The 16438-nt window shown below is 46.4% G+C and overlaps 5 protein-coding genes across 5 annotated transcripts; 3 read left to right on the plus strand and 2 right to left on the minus strand.

Moving 5' to 3' along the window:
* Positions 1-1008: 1008 nt before the first annotated feature.
* On the plus strand, positions 1009-6274 carry F5Y00DRAFT_230157 (uncharacterized protein). The gene is made up of 6 exons (XM_048006867.1): positions 1009-1128; positions 1179-1712; positions 1774-1824; positions 1873-2157; positions 2205-3167; positions 3229-6274. The coding sequence occupies exons 1-6, from the start codon at positions 1126-1128 to the stop codon at positions 6217-6219; spliced, it is 4827 nt and encodes a 1608-aa protein (XP_047867517.1). The 5' UTR covers positions 1009-1125; the 3' UTR covers positions 6220-6274.
* Positions 6275-6284: 10 nt separating this feature from the next.
* On the plus strand, positions 6285-7977 carry F5Y00DRAFT_230162 (FMI1 protein). Its single transcript, XM_048006868.1, has 2 exons — positions 6285-6973; positions 7074-7977. Exons 1-2 carry the CDS (start codon positions 6632-6634, stop codon positions 7791-7793), a joined length of 1062 nt encoding a protein of 353 aa, XP_047867518.1. The 5' UTR covers positions 6285-6631; the 3' UTR covers positions 7794-7977.
* An 85-nt stretch (positions 7978-8062) lies between these two features.
* Positions 8063-10139, plus strand: F5Y00DRAFT_230163 (uncharacterized protein). Its single transcript, XM_048006869.1, has one exon. The coding sequence runs from the start codon at positions 8263-8265 to the stop codon at positions 9826-9828; it is 1566 nt and encodes a 521-aa protein (XP_047867519.1). The 5' UTR covers positions 8063-8262; the 3' UTR covers positions 9829-10139.
* Positions 10140-10187: 48 nt separating this feature from the next.
* Positions 10188-11921, minus strand: F5Y00DRAFT_230166 (Hus1-like protein). Its single transcript, XM_048006870.1, has 4 exons — positions 11736-11921; positions 11565-11670; positions 10602-11499; positions 10188-10513 (listed from the first exon to the last, which is right to left on the minus strand). Exons 1-4 carry the CDS (start codon positions 11776-11778, stop codon positions 10487-10489), a joined length of 1074 nt encoding a protein of 357 aa, XP_047867520.1. The 5' UTR covers positions 11779-11921; the 3' UTR covers positions 10188-10486.
* A 629-nt stretch (positions 11922-12550) lies between these two features.
* Positions 12551-13667, minus strand: F5Y00DRAFT_13255 (uncharacterized protein). Its single transcript, XM_048004232.1, has one exon. The coding sequence runs from the start codon at positions 13500-13502 to the stop codon at positions 12681-12683; it is 822 nt and encodes a 273-aa protein (XP_047867521.1). The 5' UTR covers positions 13503-13667; the 3' UTR covers positions 12551-12680.
* Between the last annotated feature and the right edge of the window lie 2771 nt (positions 13668-16438).

The following is a 16438-nucleotide window of genomic DNA, read 5'->3' on the forward strand; positions in this document are numbered from 1 at the left end:
CCCCACGGCAGTTTCTAAGGAACTAACTGTTCTTTCTAAGGAACTAACTGTGAGTCAGGTACTTGTTCCTCAGGTGTCCACAACCGTCCGTTGCTACGGCCAGGCTATTAGCAGCTGCTACCCTCGGAAAGCCGTAGTTATCGTTCCTTCCTTCGTTCCTTCCTTCTACGAGATTCTACTTCACCGAAAGTACCTTGAAAAATGTTCCCTCGTCAGGAGCAAACATAAAATATTTGAAAGTGGTCGGTGCTAACTGTGCTAACTGTGTGATGTATCATGTATCTCTTAACTTAGGTTGTAGTCATGTTACTAGGAACTGATAAAGAGAGCCTACGGATTGCCTCTAAGGTTAGATACGGCTATTCAGAACTAAAAGAACGTAGAATCATGTAGCGGTGATGTACCTACTTGGTAGGTGTGATATAACTGTCGTAAGATCGACCTAGGGGACATGAAAACCACTTTGTTATTACGCTAGAATTTCTAAGTCTACATGTTACAATACCCACTGGCGCCAACTAGATATTTAGAGCATCTTTTTTTCTGTATGCATTAACGACATCAGTTTCAAGTATTCCTGTAGTTCATAGTGTTGACTATGATAGACCTGAGAATTAGCAAGCAATTTATTGCTTAGATGCATAGGAGAACTACTATGGCCCCTATATGAATATTGCCTTGTAAGTCCTTTGCAATAGAAAAGATTCACCTACTTTGGACACAATTCTACAGAGGGGGTGTTTTCTCTAAATTCTACATGAACATAGAAGGTATTAACTGCCTACAAGAGATGTCATAAAAGTTTAACTTCAACCTGAGGCAATTTGCTGGCTTTTACGGTATGCCAGGCGGATACCTAGTATGTGGGCGTATTACTTGTTCTTTAATTGGCTTGATGCACAATGCAACACTTCAGATATAGCATGTAAGCTGTACCTGCGCCACGCATGAAGACCCCTGTTATAGCTAATAGAGGGGCATACGATCTATCAAATCAATAAATACGAAAATTAGCTCTAATTATCTATTGTATATGCTTTCTTACGCTCATAACCCATAACACGCCCACAATAGCCAGCGTCTAGGGTCAACAAGACTTGTAGGATTGAATAGCATCTCTGCGGCATGGTCAGTTATCACGCCCATTCTTCAGAACCCAGAAAGTAATACTTGATCAGTTTCGGAGGCTTTCCAATCTTAGAAGGAAAGATCGGAGTGAGCGTCGTCCGCTACGGTTTCATCGAACGGAGTCCGAATCTCAAGTCTCCGGTCCGAGCCTATCTAGTGTCTCCGGGTCGGTTATTAAAGAAGACCAAGATGAACTTACAAGAACTCTCCATCCGCCAATACCCATTAAAACTATTGACAGTACCAGCCAATTTGGAAGTCATAACGATGCTGGACCACTTGGTCTCACTGTTGTTTATACCCCTGAAAATGCTCACAAGGCTGACATCGTATTCATACATGGGCTCGGCGGAACTAGTAGATGGACATGGTCGAAGAACAGAGATCCAGAATTATTCTGGCCGTCGAAGTTTCTGCCCCTTGAGTCCGACATCTGTCTAGCTAGAGTACTAACCTTCGGTTACAATGCCAACTTCCTTAAAGCCGGAAGTATTGGTATTTCCGTGTTAGACTTTGCTAAGGATCTGCTATTTAACCTGAAATATGCGAATGACAATAAAAATGAAGATTTAAATCTGGGAAATGTAGGCATGGCCCAAAATGATACATATACCTAACATGAGACATACCTAATCCAGAAACTAGGTACCCCTTGTTTTCATTGTGCATAGTATGGGAGGACTTATCATTAAGGAGGTAAGCATACTCTCTAATGTGTATATCCCACATTGCTTATAATGAAAGGCGTATATCCAAGGCCAGAATGACCCGGAGTACCAATCTATCATCAAGGCTATATCGGCAATCATATTCCTAGCCACGCCGCATCGAGGGACGTATCTTGCTGAAACATTGAACCGGATCTTACAAGCTACCATAGTTACAAATTCAAAGCCATACATATCCGATCTTGTGAATAATTCCTTTACATTGCAGAGGCTTAATGAGCAATTTCGTCACATTGCGCCTCGATTGGATATCGTTTCGTTCTATGAAACCCAGCCTACTTCGGTCGTGCTTAAACGAATTGTAGGCACGACTTAACTATGACGCGGTCTTCTGCTGACGTATTGTAGATGGTGGTGGAGAAAGATTCTTCTGTACTTGGATATCCTGGAGAGATATCCAAACCGCTAAATGCCGATCACCATGGAGTTTGCAAATATGGAAGTCCCAACGACCCCGACTACATCGCCGTAAGGAATGTACTCAAGTCACTCCTCAGGAAGGCTATATCGGCGAGCAATCCTAAGCCGACCGTGTCGATTCAAAAGGAATCGCATGGCCTGAGATCCTTTTTGGCCATTACAGAAGTTCCAACCGTCGATTACAGTTTCTTCCGAGATCAATGGGCACATGGCACTTGTGAATGGGTCCTTCGAGATGAAAATTTTGACAGATGGCTCCAGGCGCCTGATAAAACATCGTCCATCTTATGGCTGAATGGAGGGGCTGCAACTGGAAAGTCAGTGTTATCTTCGTTCATTGTCAACCACCTCGTAGAGCGAGATGCCTGTTGTCAATATTTCTTCATAAGGTTTGGCGATGAGAAGAAACGCACTCTGAGTACACTACTACGTTCAATAGCTTACCAGGCAGCGTTGGCCATCCCAGCCTTTCTACAGAAACTCCTCGAGCTGACCGACGAAGCTATTGACTTTGAAACCATAGATTCCAGGACGATCTGGGAAAGGATCTTTAAGTCCATCCTATTTAATATGGAAGAGCGGAAACCCCTTTACTGGGTAATAGATGGCCTAGATGAGGCCCATGATCCTCGAGCTATCTTCAGACTCTTATCAGACGTCTCTTCCTCTTCGATTCCGCTTCGCATCTTACTTGTCGGCCGCAGAACCTCGGAGATTGAATTCGCATTCCAAAAAGTCCCAAAGTATCTAAAATCGGGATCTATAAATATTGAGGGCCATCTGGAAGATATACAATGTTATGCGCGCCAAGAACTAAGTATGCCTGGCGGTCCCAACTTCAAGGAATCGATAGTAAAACGAGTGGTGGATAAGTCGCAGAACAATTTCCTCGTTAGTGAAGTTCATAGTAGACTTAACCTACCCCTTGCCTGAGACTAAAATTTTCCTATAGTGGGCACGGCATGCCATTAGCGAGTTAAATCTATGCCATAGACGCGCAGATGTTGAGCGTGCGCTCCAGGAACTACCAGTTGGCATGGATGCGGTTTATCATCGCATGGCGTTGTCGATTTCCCAAAATCCATCGTCATCTAATAAGGCTTTAGCATTGGCCATTCTTCAGTGCGTTACTTGCTCAATTCGCGGATTGACAGTTGCGGAATTATCGCAAGCGCTAGACGAAGACCTATCTGAAATACTAGACCTTGAACGGTCGATTATAGACTTATGTGGTGGGTTTCTGGTCGTTGATAACAGCGACAATGTTACGATGATGCATCAAACTGCGCGCGAGTACTTGCTAGATAATAGCGATCATCCCTTCAACGTTGATTCCAGGGATGCCCACGAGCGCATGTTTAAAAGTTGCATGAAGTGCCTTATGACCATTGGCCTCCGTGGAAAGGTGAACCAGAATCAGAAGCCGGAATTTGTTGATTATGCATCAAGCCACTGGTCGTCGCACTTGATATCAACATCCCCCGAGAGTGAACAAGTTGGCGATATTCTCAAGAAGTTCTTAACTAACCATTGGGTTCTTACATGGATACACGTCCTCGCTTCATATAACCAGCAGCAAACACTAATACAAGCCTCAAGGAATCTGTCAAAATATTGTTCAATGCTACAACAACACAACACAGCAGAACGAGATGGAGGACGAGTCATAGTAGAACAGGAACTTCTTCAAAGTTGGTCGATAGACTTTGTGAAATTAGTAGGGAAGTTTGGTGCTCATTTGCGACGAAATCCGGAATCGATATACAAGCTAATTCCGCCCCTCTGCCCCCGAAATTCTTCAATATATAAAATCTTCGGCAAGCGAGAGGCAAAGAATATTTCGGTACTAGGTATATCTACTGAGAGCTGGGACGATTTTCTTGCCCGCATATCGCTGGGACCTGGCAACTTTGCGTCATCCATTGCGGCGTCTGGCCCTCTTGTTGGTATTCTCGCCTCCCGGAAGAAAGTGTTCGTGTACGACTCCTCGACATTTGAAGAAATGATAGCCTCTCCCATCGAACATGGCGAGAGTATATACCGGATGGAGCTTAACAATACTGCTACCCTGCTGGCCACCTATGGTTACAAGACAACCAAAGTATGGGAAACATCAACTGGAAATTGTAAACTTTCGGTTGATAACATCGCTTCGCGGCCCCGGCCACTTTGTATGCTATTTACGAAAGATAATAATACTCTACTTGTTGGTAGCGAAGACAAGCAGATAAGATATCTTGATCTGAACCAACAATCTCCGGTCTGGCAGCTCGTAGCGGATCTGGAAGAACCACAGCTCGAAGGCCACATCCTAAACTCATCAAGCTATATGGCTATGAGTAAGGACGGGACTCTGATTGCTGTGGCCTACCGAGGCCACCCCCTTTCTGCATGGGAAATAGACGGGCCGGTCCACTTAGGGCATTGCTGGCGAACTCACGACGAGAGGGATAGAGGCGATGTTATCGATGCCGTCTGGCATCCATACTCTCTCGAACTTTTCGGTCTTTACATCGAAGGGGTGCTTTTCAAATGGAGTCCTCACGATGGTAATATCATTGAGATGCGAACGGGAGCAGCTAGACTAGCAATTAGCAGGGATGGCAACCTTCTTGCTACCGGCGACGCACGCGGAACTATCAAGGTCCATGACACGTCTGATCTCAATTTACTATACCACCTCACATCCCAGGACACGGTCCTAGGGATAGCGTTCAGCCCGGATCATCGACGCTTCTACGATATCAGGGGTAATTATGGAAACGTGTGGGAACCGACCGTACTAATGAAATTCCCCGAGCAGACGGATAGCATTAAGATACGAAGCAAGACGGACAGTTTGAATCCTAACTCGTTAACCGACTCCAGCCCACCCTGGAGGATCGATGCTATTACGATAGTGGCAGTATCACCAACCAGACGCTTATACAGTCACGGTACGGAGACTGGAACAGTCTATATCGTCGACTTGCATAGGGAGAAAGTTATCGACACCCATACGCTAAAGGGCCCACCGAGTATTGAGAAAATGCGCTGGAGCGACGACGGGCGATACCTTTGCTTCTCCGATTCTGCTAAAAAGATCTGTATTAAGTTGATAAATCCGGGCGCAGGTACTTCAGAGCCAACTGCGGAAACCAAGGCGGAGATTTCAGTGAGGAATATGGCGAAAGGCCCGATCACACAATTGCTTTTCCAACCCAATTCGATGGCTGTCTTGGTCTTCACTTCCACCACAGCCCACGCGATCTCAACCTCGACACTATCGGTAACTCGATCGGTAGAATTCGACGCAGCTGAATACGAATGGATTGCGCACCCGGAAGACCCGGAGCTAGTGGTTGGATTTGGGACAAAGCGAATATATATTATGACTTGGAACTTGACTCATACACAGTCTTACGTGGTCAACCTGGAAGGCCACCCGGACCATGCTATTGTGAACAGAGTACTCGTCACCCAGGATAAAGAGCACTTGCTAGTCCAAACATCTTCCCAAAACCATAACTCAAGGGAGAAGAAGGCATTGCATTATTTGAAGGCCTCCGACTTATCGATACCACCAACAGCCCCAAGCAACGATCAGGAGAGCGACCCGGTGACGATCACCCCAATCACACTCCCCAAAGAGGTATCATCAGAGATTGCGCTGCCACTCCTATTTCACTCTAACAGACACCTCACGTTTCTCTCCAGAGACTCTTCGGTCTACGCCTGGAAAGCCCCGTCTGATCCTGGGTACCTGGGGACGACGCTTGTCAGTAGTATGGTTGCTGGATCTGATAATTCTATTATAAAGCAGTCTAAGGAGCTTTTCGTGCTGCCGGGGGATTGGATCAATAGAGACAATTTGTCTTTATGTGTTATCTGGGATGCGGAGAAGTCTTTTCTGTGCCCGAGGAATGGGGAGGTTGCTGTTGTTAGGTGTCGGGAGTTGGGTTAATTCTTTTATTCCTAATGACCCTCATTACTTAAATCCTAACAGTTGCATTTTTTAACTGCATAGTACCTAGGTCCTAGGTACTTGTTAAAGTAACCCCTTTTCTGCTAACCTCATTCATGTAAGCCGTTTCAACCAATTAAACCTGCCCAATTCGCACCGAGGATGCGATTACCAATAAATACGCCGCTACTGCTCCAATTTATCGACCCGCCAGTTCGGAACTCCGACTTCTCGGAGCTACAAAAGTCGGAGCTACGTACAGTACAGCCGGCAAGTCGACGTAATGAACGAACCGCACGCACACAGATTAGAAAATGCGCAAAGCCGAGAATCCTAGACGTTGTTGACATGGCTTCAACTAAACATACTAACCTAGTTCTCAAGCGGGTTGCGAACCTGTCTTACAATTGCCATGTCTTTGCGACCGTTAGTTAGAGCGATTTGGTGGAGGCGCGCCGCCTCATCACGAATAAGTCATCAAATTTCACTTGAGACGACAGCCCGACGACGTTTGAATACGGTCCCGAAATGCCCGGAACCGACGTGCGATTGTGCTGATACGCCGTCGATGCCGTTGGGAAAGGGTATCGATAAAGATGGCAACCTGAACGGCCTCATAGCATCCTATGCGCAACAGGTCTTGATATGTACCGGTAAGGATGACTGGTCGTCGCGCATAGAAGAGGATAACAGCGGCGATAACTTGGCTGCCGACCTCAAGGAGTTGATCGGTCGGGGAGGAATGTACAGCGATGTGAGTTTGGTTGCTTAATCCCTAGAGGACTGTTCCCAAATACTCTGGATACTACATAGTATATCAATAGCCACGTTAGCTAACGCAAGAAAATCTATAGCCTTTCCATAACATATCCGTCGTAAACGCCTCGTTCCCCTCCGCCATTTCGACGCGGCCCGAGGTGCAAACCACATCTGTCTACCTCGTCCCCAGCTTCAAATACATTCCGTTCCTCCCGAGGGTATCGTTTGACTCTGTACAAGCTCTAGTGAAGGGGTATCTACTACCGGAGAAGCTCCATCCGATGAATGAGGGACTATCGCCTATACATAAGGACCGGCTATTGCGGAAAGAAGCATATCAGCAGTTGCTATACGGCGTGCGCGATGTTGAGGATGTACTCGTGTTGATCTGCGGGCATGGACAACGGGATACGAGATGTGGCATCTACGGGCCCATCCTGCAAGAAGAATTCGAGAAGCAGTTGCCCCGGGCAGGAATAGATGTCCTTCACGGGCCGGCGATAGACGAGAGTGTATCGGCACCGCCGCTCCCTGGTAGCACAACAGGGACAGAAACGCCACGCACAGCGAGGGTAGGCCAGATCAGCCACATCGGAGGGCACAAATTTGCCGGAAATGTTATTATTTACCTGCCGCCGACCCTCACAAACAGCGCGGGTAATCCGCACCCGCTTGCCGGCCACGGAATCTGGTACGGCAGGATAGATCCAAAGCATGTAGAAGGCGTGATTAAGGAGACCATTATAAACGGCAACATTATCACAGACCATTTTAGAGGTGGGATCAACCAGAATAGCGAGCTTATTAGATTATAGAGAGGGATTCGGAACTGACGGGATGTCGCTTCGTTCGATAGACGCGCGATCTTGTACTATACTTTACATACCTACGCCATTAAACCTCAACTCATGAACATAGACCATAGCCTCACAATACAAGATAAACTATGAGAGGCGTGCTACCGGATTGGAAATAAATAAGTACCTATACTTATATTAAGTGACATTGTTTTAGTTCTCAATTAAGGAGGACTTCGCGGGCTTGAAGCTGCATGATAGCCAAGTGCCATTGATTCATTACGGCTGGCACTGTGCGGTATAACAGGGTGTTCCAGCTGGCACCCAATAAATAATTTTGATAGCTTGGATTTCACACTTACACCTCACCTCACTTACATAAACCCAGCTCACTCAACGAGCTTATACTAGATAGTATCTACAACACGAGCTATAAGCGTGTTCTTACCAAACTGACATTCGAGAGGTTCAGTATGAGTTAGAATAAATGAGTCCTTCATCAACAACAATAAGATGCGTCGGCCGGACAGTACCGCGCCTGCTCCCGGGGTCCCAGGCCTTCCGCCTTAGACCTCTACAACGAGCCGTTCCGAGAAGCTGGCAGTTAAGCAAGACTCTTTATTTTCCGCACAGCCGCCGCTTCTCAAGCCTCCCACCGGGGAAAAACACCGAACCCCAATCTCCACCAATAAACGAGCCGCAAACAGCCCAACAGCAGCAGCAGCAGCAGCAGCAGCAACCACCACCGCCGCCGCCCCCAAAACAACGCTCAACATGGCGCGCGCAGATCCTCTTCAACCTAGCCGGCATCAGCGGCGTAATCATCACGGCAGTCGTGCTCAAGAGCATACACGCCCAAGACGGCGCTGCCAAGAACGCCCCCATGAACACCACCTCCTTCAGCCCCTTCACCATCACCGCCAAAGAGCAGGTCTCGCCCACAGCCTTCGTGCTCAGCGTCCGCGCCGAGCAGCAGCAGAAACCACCACCACCGGCTCGGAAGAACGGAGAAGAGAGTTCTTCTTCTTCGTTGTTGCGCCGGTCCTGGGACCACGGTCTCTGGTCCGTCGAGATCAAGCAGCCGCAGTTGCAGATCGCGCGGCATTATACGCCGTTGCCTCCGACGAGTCTGTCGATTGCCGGTGGTGATGGAGAAGGGGAGGAGGAGGGGGAATTGCGGTTTCTGATCCGCAAGGTCGACGGCGGCGAGATGTCGACGTACCTGTCGAAGCTGCGCGTAGGCGACAAGATATGGCTGCGGGGCCCGCACCTCGGGTTCGATGTCGCGCGGCGGCTGGGCGATGCCGGCAAACGAGTCGTGTTTCTTGCCGGGGGCACGGGGATAGCGCCCGCGTTGCAGGTTGCGCGGCGGGTGCTGGACGGTCACGGCTCGGCGACTTTAGGGGAGGATAAACCTACCGTCTCGATCCTGTGGGCGAATCGGTACGCTGCCGACGCGCTAGGGCGGCAACAACAACAGAAGCAGCAGCAGCGTTCATCTAATAAGACCGATCGGCATGCCTTACAAACACCAGCAGAGTCGTCCCTCGCGCTCCAGATCCGCGAGCTACAACTCAAACACCCCGGCCACTTCCGCATCTCGTACTTCGTCGACGAGGAAAGACATTTCATCAAAGAACAGGATCTCCACCTCGCTCTAACAGACTCCTCCTCCTTCTCCTCCTCCTTCTCCTCCTCCTCCTCCTCATCACCAACCCCCATCCTCCCCGCCTCCCCGTCGTGTCCATGGCATTCTCCAGCGCAGCTCGTAGCCCTTCCCGACGACAACGACGCCGGACGACATTCTTCGCCTTGTACCTGCGCACGGGACCACCCATCATCATCTTCTTCTTCCCCGCAGACCAAGACAGGCGCAGATCTGATCTGCGTGTCCGGGCCGGACGGCTTTGTGGCGGCGTACGCGGGGCCGAAGCGCTGGTTTGGGGGAACCGAGAGGCAGGGCCCCGTGCGTGGGATGCTGGAGAAGATAATGCGGGATGGGGGAGGTAAGACGGGAGGGGCGGGGCGGAATTGGCTTGTTCTTAAGTTGTAGATAGGTGGTATAATGCCGGAAAGGGGGGGAAGAAGTTTATGTAGTGTGCAGGCTGAGCTAAGGGGGATGGATATTATATAGAATTCGCTCGCCCGGCAAGGTGATTGATTGCGTGTATTATTTATATAAGGGGATTTATCTAGGGGAAAGGGCCAGTGTGGGATATAGAACGTGTATAAGACGCGCATGGGTTTATAGATGGATGTATGAAGGGCGTAAAGTACCTATCTATTGTGCTACGTTATCTTATAGGGTGTATAAGCTATAAACTATAGATTTTAAGATGTAGATCTCACAGTTATAAAAAAAAAGTCCCAACCCAAGTTAATCAAATTAGCATCTAGACTACTAGATATATCCCGTATTCCTATAACCAATGTAACTTAAAGCTCACATATGAAACCACTTTAGACTAGTTGCTTGATGACCAGTTTTATGTCTATCAACTTGCGTCTCATTCTACAAGTAATCTATAGTCCACCTATCCAGCAATTTCACACCTAAAGCAACTTATAAACTTCAAAGCCAGCATTACTACCTATTTATCTACAAATCCGTTTTGAACCTTCAAATGCCCCAACCGCACTCGAAAAAAAGTAAGACGCCACCGCCATATACTCCTAAACTCCTACCCGCAGAGTACCACTCACTCACCCACTCACATGCTATACGAAGACACATAGTACTAGAACGCATCAGTACACCACAGCACACCACGATCCTCAAAAACAAGCACACCAATGACAGGCAATAAGAAGGGGAAAAAAACTCACCGTAACAACCGAGTCCTCCGCCCCCGTATCATCATACTGCGGCACATACACATACATAATCAGCGCATGATCATCCGCAAAACACGCAATGACCCGGCCCTCCAAGCGTCCCACGCTAAGCACCTTACTCCAGTCCTTCCCATCCACCCTTACAGTCGCCCACTTCTCCGGCCCCGCCTCGCGGAACCGCGTGCTAGGGTGGTCCTCCAGCGCGCACGGCAGCTGCGCGGGGTCCAGCTCCGGGTTCTCGAGCCCGGACCACCGGCTCTCGACGTCGAGGGTGTCGGTGTCGAGGCGCAGGCGCAGGCCGCCGTGCATGTTGGCGCTGAGCTCGAGCTTGGGGGAGTAGGACGACGAGGGCGCGGACGCTGCTGGGTTGGAGGATGTGGAGGCGCGGGAGGCTAGGGCTAGTTTGGTGAAGCGGTCGGAGATGGCTTTGAGCTGGAGGAGAGGGGGCAGTTGGATGTGCACGTCGGGTTCGCGGACTTTGGGCTGCATGATGGTTTCCACGGTGTCGGGGTGTAGGACTCGCACGGGGATGTCCTGCGTGATGATCTTTTCGCGCTCGCGGTGCAGGTTTGTCTCGAGGGGTTCGTGGGCGAAAACTCCGTCTTCGTCGTCGTAGTTTTCTCGGCTCCCGACGCTGGGGTTGGCGCCTATAGCGCCGAGACGAGCTACGCCTTGGGGCTCCTTGGTCGGTGCGGCAGTGGTGGTGATTGTCATCGATAGCACGGGTATACCGTCTTTCTTGGTCAGGCGGATGGACGCCGAGACCCCATTGAGAGCGGACTTGAGGGCGCGCTGGAGAGGTCCAAGAGGTAGTTCGAGGTTGATGGTGTTGTTCGGTTCGGCGGATTGGAGGGCATAGTTGTCGAAGATGAAGTCCATAGAAAACGAGCTAGATAAGACGGTATGGTCAGACTCTGGTCGCGCAAAGATTAGAGTATAGAAGGGTCTACGAACGCCCAAACTTGCGACCCGGTATCCGGGATCACGGTGAAACGAACGGTATCATCGTCAAGACGCAACCATGCGATCTTCTCGAGGGACGAAAGAGCGGCCACCAATTCTAGATAGTTAGGACAAGAATTAGAAACGGGCATATATTTCGAACATGTTCCAAGCTAAGCTCACTCGAGAATGTGCGCGTGTTCTTGAGATCCGATCTGAACCTCATATTGGCTGTATCTTCAAAAGGCAATGCACTACCACCACCACCATATCCTCGGTACGACTATGTGAGGAACCTGTCATGTAAGACGGGGACGCGACAAACAACCGCGCAAACAAAAGTTGATCGCGGATAAGAAATGGATATCGACGGCTCGTGCTCCAGAATGATAGCAATTCGTCAGTAATCCGTATTAATTAGCTTAATCGATAAGCCTAAAAAGCTCGCTAATCCTAGTTGATCCTAGTAGGTATGTTTGTTTATAGTGCGGGGTAAGCGATATGCTAGCTACCCCCTGCCGCCCCCATCCAGCTTCCCGTTCAGGAACCAAAGAACCAAGGAAAGTGGAGGAAATCCGAGCCCCTCCCCCCAGCTCCCACCCCCGCCTACGACGTTATCGTTAACGAAAAAAACAACGAGAGTGGAAAAATACCCCGCCATCAGATTCAGCTGTACATATGCAAGAGGTACATACACTACATATGTAGCAGGGAAAACGGTAGAATGGATTGGGCAACTAACTCGACAAGTAAACATCACGTAGATATCCACCCGTTCACCTTGCCCAGCAAAGATTCCTATAGCCTAACCGAATTCATAATGCAATCGCGCAGATCAAATACCAAAACCGGGCGCTATTCCGTGTAGACCTAGCCTAAGAACTCCTAAGCTTCCTTATGAACCGTGCACTCCGGCTATGCGATAGATTATTCGCTATAGCTATACATAGCTTCCGTTATCAAGTAAGATGGGTAGACAGATCTAACCCATGATACGTCAAAACATCAAGAGACTGCAAAGAAATCCATCCTTCCGTCCATCCATCCATCCAGCCTGTGATCTATCCCTTCCGCCCCACCTAGCCCGTAGGCCATACGCTTAATGCTGTTAAACATTAAAGTAGTCCTTTATATGCTGAGACGTCTATTATACCCCGGAGGCGGCGTCGAGTGTCGAGGCATCCGGCGTGACGAGACATGCGGCGAGACGCAGAAGACGCTTCGTGGATGTCCCTCCTCGTGAGGGTCAACGCCCACATGAATGACGGTGGTGCGGACGTTGTTCGTGGATCTCTTTAGTCCCGGTATGATGGACTTGATAGCGGCTGCAGACCGGCCGCCAGCGCTAGTGGAAGATCCGCCTGTGTCTTGCCGTCCACGCTCCCTAATCCTGCTGCGCAGCCGCTCCTCGAAGTCGGCATTCTCGGCACAGGTTCTACACTCGCCAACCACCTGGGCTCGGCGACGAGGTTGGGGTGGGGGACGGAGTGGATGACCCGGTCGTCGCGTAAGGCGGCGACGGACCTGGTGGCGTCGCGGAGGTGGTGGCGGGGTTCGAGGTGATTGCCAATCCAGGTGAAGAGATGGGAAGGGTGGGGGACTTATCAAGTGTCCGCAAGGATGCTTGGCCGTACTTCGGCAGATGGGGCAGCTCGGATTGATATTCGGATCGCGGTTGACAGATTCTTGTAGCCAAGTTTGGATGCAGTGCGTGCCAAACTTATGACCGCAGTGTAGTTTGGTCCATGATTCAACGATGCCCTCGGGATTAGCGATACCGACGGGATCGTGACATATAGGGCATTCTTCACGAGGTTCAGGTAACGACTGCTTCTTATTCTTGGGGCAATTATCATCTTGTGCGTCCGAAGCTATCGGGTTGCCATTGTTGCTCTTTTTTGGCAACAGCTTCTTTAGAAGCTTTAGGCCGACCTTGGGTATTATCTTCATGGTTGGTGGGTCGCTGATTGGGACTTCGGATAACGCGAAGTAGTAAAGAACAAGGTATATGTATTTGAATGAGAGGAGAAGTAGAAGTAGGAGGAATTGATGGCAAGGCTGTAAGCCTGCCCGCCTAGTAAAATTCTGGGTCGCAAATGTAAATGTAGGTATACAAGCGTGAAAGTATTGTATTTGACCTGGGATACGCGATAATGTCGAGGGAAATTCAAGCGAGCTGTAACCACAGGCTACAGTATACGTCCGAGACCGTACACACACAGTTAACTCAAGTAAGCTGTTAGCCTGTTTCGGCTTTTGACTGGGGAATCCGGTCCAATCAATGGACAGTGCAAGTAAGACGCTTTTGCTTTTCGAGACAGACCTGACTGTATGTATTCCGTATGTTTGCTTGTTTGTCGCTTCTCTCGTAACTTGCCGTCTGCAACTTGGGTTGACCTTGATGCGACGGGAATATTTCGGTCGGGTGTACGGTGGAATAGCTCACGATTACGGAAGTATCATGCAGTCGCGAGGTTTAATACCTAGAGATTAAGTGTTGAGGGAGGGAAGATCCAGCATGCCCTAATGATGTGATCAAAATGATTCAGATACGGTCGCGGCCAAAACACGATTGGTTGCTAGGCGTCTGCTTTAAGTCGCTCAACGTGTGTCCGGCTGCAGCTTCATCTGTGAACCGGGTAGGTCGAAATAGACTGCTCAAAAGTGTTGCTCAAAAGTGTTGCTCAAATCAGCACTGACCTGTGGACCTGTTGGGCTCGGGTAAGGTCCAGTATTAAAAAAGGAAGAGGATATTGTGAGATCCAATGGTCTTTCTCGTCTGGATTAGGTATATATATGTCTGTCTACCTTTAGTCCTACATAGGGTTTTCACCATATTAGATAGGTACCTAAGCACCTTGGTAGTAGGTATAAGAGAACGAATGATGAAATAACTTACACCAAATACGAGTTTGCATTATACCTGCTACGTCCAGGTATAACCTGATATAATATCGATGGCTGACAGGTTAATCAGGTAACTAATTAAGTCAAGTCTTCCTTCAAAGCATCATGTGCGCTGAATTATATCGTAGTATACCTGGACCCCAAAGGCAGATAAGCGTCGCATGTTCATGTTATTTACCGTTTAGAGCTGTCCGAATTCGTGGTGGTTGCCAGCATGCGAGATAAGACTGGAATGTGATGCTAACCACGTGCAAGTCAGGCGCAATTATATTCATTAGCACGTACATAACTGCGTCGATGTACATACGTACGTACATGTAACTTACATGCCATACCTGCCTCCATATATGCTATGTAGATGCAAGCGCGGGTAGAGATAGACTACTACGTAGGCAGGTGCGTCAGCTAGGAAGCTACATATGTTCAAGTCGGTCATTCCGCATGCGGCTTCGAAAGTCCCTTCCCTTAAGATTTGGCAATTGCTTCCACTCCCGCGCTAACCTCCGTAATACTCGATCAAGCTTTCGGGTGTTGGGTGGCTTAGGTAAAGTGACACGAAACCTTTTTAGTATCTGGTCGGGACGTTTATGTACTGAATTCAACGGTAAATATACATACATATGCACCCAAGGCCACTTTTGTCACTCCTTTCCCATCACCTCAACTTTGCTAAGTCGTATTTGAAATAACTACCATAGCGGCAGAATGTAGGTTCGTGGAATGGTTCCAACCTATTACAATAATTCTATGTATAATAATATTTTAATTTAAACCAAATAATTCTATAAGGCTTATAATAATTTTATAAGGTTTATAATAATTTTAAAAAAGTTAAAATGATTTTATAAAGGTTAAAATAATTTTAAAAGTATGGAATATTTAAAAAAGTGGGTTTAAAAGTTAAAAAAAAGCTAAAAATTTAAAAAGATTAATTTTTAAACTTATAATTCCCGCGTTTATATTATTTTATAGTAAAGTGTTTAAACGTTTAAATTAATAAAATAAAGTAGTTAATTTTATCGAATTAATATGAAAATTTAATTAATTTTTATTTTTATAAATTTTATATTAAAAAAAACTTAATAATTTTTATTTAAAAAAAAATATAATAAAACTATTTTATTTTTAAGAATTATTCCGATATTTACGAAATAATTTTAAACTTTTACCCATTTTTATTATTTATTATTTAATTAAAGGTTTTAAATTTATAATAAGTTTTACATTTTATTAAACTATTTTAATTTTAATAATTATTTCACGAAATTACATTTTACCGCTATAATACTTATTATAACGGTAAAATGTAAATTCGTGAAATAGTTTTAATTTATTATAATAATTTTATGTATAATAATGTTTTAATTTAAATTAAATGATTTTATAAAGCTTATAATAATTTTATAAAGTTTATAATGATTTTAAAAAGGTTAAAATAATTTTATAAAAATTAAAATAATTTTAAAAGTATAAAATGTTTAAAAAAATAAGTTTAAAAATTAAAAAAAAGTTAAAAATTTAAAAAGATTAATTTTTAAACTTATAACTCCCGCGTTTATATTATTTTATAATAAAGTATTTAAACGTTTAAATTAATAAAATAAAATGATTAATTTTATTAAATTAATATAAAAGTTTAATTAATTTTTACTTTTATAAATTTTATATTAAAAAAAACTTAATAATTTTTATTTAAAAAAAAATATAATAAAATTATTTTACTTTTAAAAATTATTCCGATATTTACGGAATAATTCCAGGTTTTTACCTACTTTTATTACCTATCATCTAATTAAAGGTTTTAAATTTGTAGTAGGTTCCATATTTTATTAAGCCATTCCAATTTTAGCAATCATTCCACGAAACCACATTTTGCCGCTATGGTAGCCTAGGTAACAGGTTGGTTTCGAGCATCTGCTGGTCATCGAGAAGTTGCTATGAAGTTACTTTTTATGACCATTAAAGGCTGCATGCCGGCC

The sequence above is a fragment of the Daldinia vernicosa genome (genome assembly GCF_022497035.1).
Source record: "Daldinia vernicosa strain CBS 139.73 unplaced genomic scaffold F5Y00scaffold_10, whole genome shotgun sequence".
Lineage (NCBI taxonomy): Eukaryota > Fungi > Ascomycota > Sordariomycetes > Xylariales > Hypoxylaceae > Daldinia > Daldinia vernicosa.

Bases quoted from the DNA above. Each gene is read 5' to 3' on its own strand.
- F5Y00DRAFT_230157 (XM_048006867.1), top strand. The intron at 2,158-2,204 runs GTAGGCACGACT...GACGTATTGTAG, and splicing joins CGGTCGTGCTTAAACGAATT to ATGGTGGTGGAGAAAGATTC. The intron at 3,168-3,228 runs GTTAGTGAAGTT...ATTTTCCTATAG, and splicing joins AGTCGCAGAACAATTTCCTC to TGGGCACGGCATGCCATTAG.
- F5Y00DRAFT_230162 (XM_048006868.1), top strand. From the start codon at position 6,632: ATGTCTTTGCGACCGTTAGTTAGAGCGATTTGGTGGAGGCGCGCCGCC. The intron at 6,974-7,073 runs GTGAGTTTGGTT...GAAAATCTATAG, and splicing joins GGGGAGGAATGTACAGCGAT to CCTTTCCATAACATATCCGT.
- F5Y00DRAFT_230163 (XM_048006869.1), top strand. From the start codon at position 8,263: ATGAGTCCTTCATCAACAACAATAAGATGCGTCGGCCGGACAGTACCG.
- F5Y00DRAFT_230166 (XM_048006870.1), bottom strand. From the start codon at position 11,778: ATGAGGTTCAGATCGGATCTCAAGAACACGCGCACATTCTCGA. The intron at 11,500-11,564 runs GTTCGTAGACCC...CGTCTTATCTAG, and splicing joins ACCGGGTCGCAAGTTTGGGC to CTCGTTTTCTATGGACTTCA. The intron at 10,514-10,601 runs GTGAGTTTTTTT...GATGCGTTCTAG, and splicing joins CGGAGGACTCGGTTGTTACG to TACTATGTGTCTTCGTATAG.
- F5Y00DRAFT_13255 (XM_048004232.1), bottom strand. From the start codon at position 13,502: ATGAAGATAATACCCAAGGTCGGCCTAAAGCTTCTAAAGAAGCTGTTG.